At 45.0% G+C, this 5,936-nt stretch overlaps 1 protein-coding gene across 1 annotated transcript; it reads left to right on the top strand.

Annotated features, from left to right (window-relative positions):
• Positions 1-381: 381 nt before the first annotated feature.
• On the top strand, positions 382-2,672 carry LOC135532794 (actin, non-muscle 6.2-like). The gene is made up of 4 exons (XM_064960232.1): positions 382-618; positions 874-1,312; positions 1,804-1,985; positions 2,179-2,672. Exons 1-4 carry the CDS (start codon positions 385-387, stop codon positions 2,320-2,322), a joined length of 999 nt encoding a protein of 332 aa, XP_064816304.1. The 5' UTR covers positions 382-384; the 3' UTR covers positions 2,323-2,672.
• Positions 2,673-5,936: the final 3,264 nt, after the last annotated feature.

The following is a 5,936-nucleotide window of genomic DNA, read 5'->3' as shown; positions in this document are numbered from 1 at the left end:
TAGAATGCCACCTTTCCAATTTGCTCAACATCAGTGCTTGACTTTACTAATGTTCTTGTGGCTGAATGGAAGCAATTCCCCACAGCATTGTTCAAACATCTAGTGGAAAGCCTTCTCAGATGAGTGGAGGCTATTATAGCAGCAAAGGAGGGGACCAACTCTATATTAATACCCCTGATTTTGGAATTTAGATGGTTTGAGCATGTGTCCACTTAGAGAACATTCCTGTATCTCTATATTTGACTTTGGGGTAGAGTTTGAAGAGGCTATATAGAACTCTTCCTTCTGGGGGTGCTCTTGAGCCAACAACTTCTGTAGTGTAACTTGAGTTTATGCGTAGTGCAGGGACAAAGTGTAACGTAATGTCTCTTTCCCCAGGGTGTGATGGTGGGCATGGGACAGAAGGACAGCTACGTGGGAGATGAGGCCCAGAGCAAGAGGGGCATCCTGACTCTGAAGTACCCCATCGAGCACGGCATTGTTACCAACTGGGACGACATGGAGAAGATCTGGCATCACACCTTCTACAATGAGCTGCGTGTGGCCCCTGAAGAGCATCCCGTCCTGCTCACAGAGGCCCCACTCAACCCCAAAGCCAACAGGGAGAAGATGACCCAGGTAAGCGGGGGCATTAGTGTTTTTTTTTTACAAATAAACACTGTGGCAGTAGTAAATAAACCCAGCCATTTTATTTACATGGACTCCTCATCCACTAGCAGAATGTAGAGCAGTAGACATCAGGGTTACTCTGTTCACCTTGCCTGAGGGTAGCGGTGGGCCTCACATTCTGAGCCGTATTTGTAGGTGTCTAAAACACCCTTTTTATAAAGAGTCTCTCACAGTCCTAATTCCCACCTTCTATTCTTCTACCAGATCATGTTTGAGACCTTCAACAGCCCAGCCATGTATGTAGGTATCCAGGCCGTGCTTTCTTTGTACGCATCTGGTCGCACCACAGGAATCGTGATGGATTCCGGGGATGGCGTCAGCCACACGGTGCCCATCTACGAGGGCTACGCTCTTCCCCACGCCATCCTGCGTCTGGACCTGGCCGGACGCGACCTCACGGACTACCTGATGAAGATCCTGACTGAGCGTGGCTACAGCTTCACCACCACGGCCGAGAGGGAGATTGTGCGCGACATCAAGGAGAAGCTGGCCTACGTGGCGCTGGACTTTGAGCAGGAGATGAAGACCTCTGCCTCCAGTTCCTCTCTGGAGAAGAGCTACGAGCTGCCTGATGGACAGGTCATCACTATCGGCAACGAGCGCTTCCGGTGCCCTGAGACCATGTTCCAGCCATCCTTCATTGGTGAGATGTTTTTCTTTGCCTTTAAAGAGGAACTTCAGCTAAAAAAAAAATTGTTAAAAGGTATTTTTCTCTGGTTGGCGACTATAGTAATTTTTGTCCTGAAATCGTCATTTCTATCCACTACTAAAATGGAGGCTCTGAAAATGTTTCCTCTTGGTAGAGGTCGCACAAGATGCACCCTCAGTTATGTATTGATATGACTACATAAGCACTAAACCCAACTTTCTGGCTTTTTTTAAATGTATTTTTTATAAATCAGCGAACTAAGGTTTAATTTGGCCACTGGATTCACTCTTTAATACATGTACAAATGTTCTTGTCTAGACAATGTTACTCAGCTTAGTGACAGTCATTCACCACTATACAGTCCTCTGGAGCTCTGAGGTTCTTGCCAGTTGCGTGTTCACTGACCATTAAAAGAGCCATACTTGTAGACCTGTTAATTTCTGTTCCTGGGGCTGCCATTGACATGTACATGCTTGCTTTTGTAGGAATGGAAAGCACTGGAGTGCACGAGACCACCTACAACTCTATCATGAAATGTGATGTGGACATCAGGAAAGACCTGTATGCCAACACTGTTCTCTCAGGTGGAACCACTATGTTCCCTGGCATCGCTGATAGAATGCAGAAGGAGATCAGTGGCTTGGCACCTCCTACTATGAAGATTAAGGTGGGCATTCACGTGTTATTCTGTGACTTTTAGCCCATGGGCATTCAGTGTGGCATCTCTCGACTAGCCCATTTTATTTTTTCTCATGTGATCTTTTTGGCTTCCCAAATACTTTTATGAATGTGTTCTGCACTAAAACCACTTTAGATCTCCCTGTTTAACTAATGAATACGTTCATATCTCTTGTCTCTAGATCATCGCCCCTCCAGAGCGTAAATACTCTGTGTGGATTGGTGGTTCCATCCTGGCCTCTCTCTCCACCTTCCAACAGATGTGGATTTCCAAGCAGGAATACGAGGAATCTGGCCCGTCTATCGTCCACCGCAAATGTTTCTAAAGCCTTGACTCTTAACCTCGGTGTTACTCCTTTCAGGGAGTCTGTTATTTCGGATGGCTCTCCTGTCCAGAAGCCAACACCTTGCCCCTGTCCCCTAAGCATTTGTGTGGCTCTAAAATGATCAGATGAGTAGAAGTGACTTCCACCTATCCTAACTGGTAGAGAAAGCCATATTGTTTCAGTTCTACATGGTGTCCTGGGGGGGGTGACAGGGTGGTTTCTGGGTAGGCTCAGTGTTCGGGTTGTGACATTCTGCCTTGTGTTGTATTTGTTACTATTAGTCTTGTATGTAACATCTGCTACTGGGACATTGAATAAACGTTCACTGTAATGTGATACTCTGTCGTCTATTTGCAACATGAAGTCTTGTCATATGTTCAGAATGCATTTGTCACTTTTAATTTACTGATCATTTCAGGGAATGATGTGATTTGTAAACACACTAAATGTATTAGTCATTGGCTGGAACCCACTGCAGGTTAAATCAAATGGGTGACAAATGGTTTTCTCATTGTTAAATTCTCTTGGTGAACCTCACGTCTATGGCTTATGTTACGAATCCCTTTTGGCCCGACAGTCTAGGGGGGATGGTAATGAGACTCGTAACATAACTCATGCAAATTATTATTGTGACAAAGGAAAAGTGTGAACGAAATAAGCACGACAACTGAAATCTACCATCAAACTCTAGGTTTATTTATAAACACACGGTAATGGGGGGAGCAGGAAAAGGGGCTGAGCTGGACCCAAGGAAAGAAACAATAAGTATTCAAAAACACCCCTAAGCTAGACTAGCCTACTTTAACAACAGCTAACTAACTAACCAAAAATACAGTGGGTGGTCCGCCCAGTTCTAACTAGTGTATTTAACAAAGTTCACCTACGGGTAGTGTATGCCCATGGGCGACTTGTCTTGGTTTCCCCTTTTCCACCAGCAATCAAACACAAACACCATAACCAAAAACAATACTCACAGGTGATGACAAAGTGCTATGAGGTGCTTAAACAAAAGAGAGGTTACGATACAAAGCGAGAGTGAAACACAGAGACCTACAGACATGGCATTTACAGAGAGATTGAGCTGGGCTGAGCTGGGCTGGGCTGGGCTTCAGAACAAACAAATGATGGGGTTTTTAAACCATGGGGAAGGAACTGTGATAGGTTTAGGAAATATGAGGAGGTGTGTCTTCTGATTGATGATTGATTGGGGAGTGATGATTTTCACCTGTGAGGGGAGAAGGAGAGAAAAGAAACACACACACAGGATACACACACACACACAGGATAACTGTATCCGTAACACTCCCACCCTTAAAAGAGCAACCCTAGGGGTTGCGACTACAGTATTTCAATTAATACTCCTAACAAAGCAACAACCTTGCAAAACATGCAGAAATCATTTTCACACACGAGACAAAGCATCTGCCAACACATTATCAGAACCCTTTTTGTGGCGGATCTCCAAATTATAATTTTGTACAATCAGCGCCCAACGCATAAGGCGCTGGTTCTGGTTGTACATTCGGTGGAGAAAAACTAAGGGGTTATGGTCAGTATATACAATCACGGGTAGGGCACTGGAACCAATATATACTTCAAAGTATTGCAGAGCCAACAACAAAGCAAGAGCTTCTTGTTCTATTGTCGCATAGTTTGTTTGACATTTATTAAATTTACGTGAAAAAATAACAAACGGGATGATCCACTCCACTCTTGTCCTGCTGCAGTAGAACAGCACCAGCACCTCTGGCACTAGCATCTACCTCAAGTTTGAACGGTTGTTCAAAATCAGGAGCAGCAAGTACAGGTGTACTACATAAGAGTGCTTTCGCTGATTCAAAAGCTCTCTTACAATCAGGGGACCACTCAAATGATCTAGCCGGACTAAGCAAATCGGTCAATGGAGCAACTACCGCAGAGAAATTTTTACAGAAGCTACGGTAGTAGCCAAATCCATCCCTAAAAAGCAGCGTAGCTCTCGTCTGGTGGTAGGTGCAGGGAATGCAGTTATAGCCAAGACCTTGGCATTAACAGGGCGCACCTGTCCATGCTTCTCAGAGGGATCACACAATCCATCCTCTTGATCAACCTCTTTGAACAGAACAGTGTTCGACAAATCTCTCTCATCACCCTCTTGTCGTGCCTGAGCATGAGTGACAGCACAAGCGGGGAACACATGTGGATAATTCTGTGCCAGCTCATTCGAGAGAGAGTGGTCACTTTTATCCAATACTTCCAATACGGGTACCACCTTTCCTCCGGCAATATCGTTACCCATTATGAAGGTCACACCTTTCACTGGCAACGTAGGGCGTACCCCACTCTGAATATTCCACTGATTAACTCAGAGTGTACTTTCACAAAGTGCAATGGCACTGGGACAAAACCCATTTCAATACCCTGCACTAACACACTGGAACCACAGTATGTATCGTCAGACAAGGGCAACACATCAGACAATATAAACGACTGCGCCGCACCAGTATCTCTAAGGATTTTAACCGGTCGTTGAGACGCTTCGTCATTCGTTAGGGACACAAACCCTCGAAAATGAATGGTTCATAACTGCGGTCGGGGACTGAGACTTTCAAACTACAGTTACCCTGAGGCACCTGTTTTGTTGCAGACCTCACAACCGTACGAATTAGAGCAACACCTGTTGGTGGCTTGGCACGAAGAGACATCCCTTGTTTGCGTTTAAGCAGGAAGCAATCATTAATCATATGTCCTACTTTATGACAATAGAAACATCGACGCTCATTCTTCTGGCGTGCTTCACATACTACTGCTGGACGACTAGGGCTAAAGGTAGGAAACTCAGTGGCTCTACTCTCAGTTTGAGCCGAAAACACACTCTTGTGCGTCAACACAAACTCGTCTGCCAACACAGACGCTTCTGCCAGGGAGGATACTTTCTGTTCGTTTAGGTAAACTACAATGCGTTCGGGTAAGCAATTTTTAAACTCTTCCAACAAGATTAACTCCCGGAGAGAGTTGAAATCAGTTACCTTACTAGCAGCATGCCATTTATCAAACAGATTTCCCTTGTCTCTAGCAAATTCCACATAAGTCTTACTAGAAGACTTTCTATGAGACCTAAATCTCTGTCGGTATGCCTCAGGCACAAGCTCATAGGCACGAAGAACAGTAGCTTTGACCACTTCATAATTCAAACTGTCCTCCAGAGGTAGCGCTGACAAAACCTCTTGGGCTTTACCAGTTAATTTACACTGAAGTAATAGGCACCAAACCTCTTCAGGCCATTTCAATGCTACGGCTATACGCTCAAATACACAAAAATAGGAGTCAACCTCTGACTCTCTGAACAAAGGTACTAAGGCAATCTGCCTACTAATGTCAAACGTGTTTGAGGACACAGCAGGTGAGGACGGCTCACAAACAGGCACAGTAGGACCGGAGGCTAGCCTCGCTGTCTCAAGTTCCATCTGGCGCATTTTGAACTCCAACTGCCTTTGTTCTCTGTCTGCCTCAATTTTACACATCTCTAAATGCCGTTGTTCTCGTTCTTTTTCTGCCTCTATTTTACACATCTCCAACTGGAGAGTCTCTCGCCTAATTTGGGCTCTCTCTTCCACCTCCAGTTGGAACTGTGC

Source organism: Oncorhynchus masou, unplaced genomic scaffold, assembly GCF_036934945.1.
Source record: "Oncorhynchus masou masou isolate Uvic2021 unplaced genomic scaffold, UVic_Omas_1.1 unplaced_scaffold_2029, whole genome shotgun sequence".
Taxonomy (NCBI): domain Eukaryota; kingdom Metazoa; phylum Chordata; class Actinopteri; order Salmoniformes; family Salmonidae; genus Oncorhynchus; species Oncorhynchus masou.
Note: the sequence above shows the minus strand (reverse complement) of the source record. Positions and strands in the feature narration are given on the sequence as shown.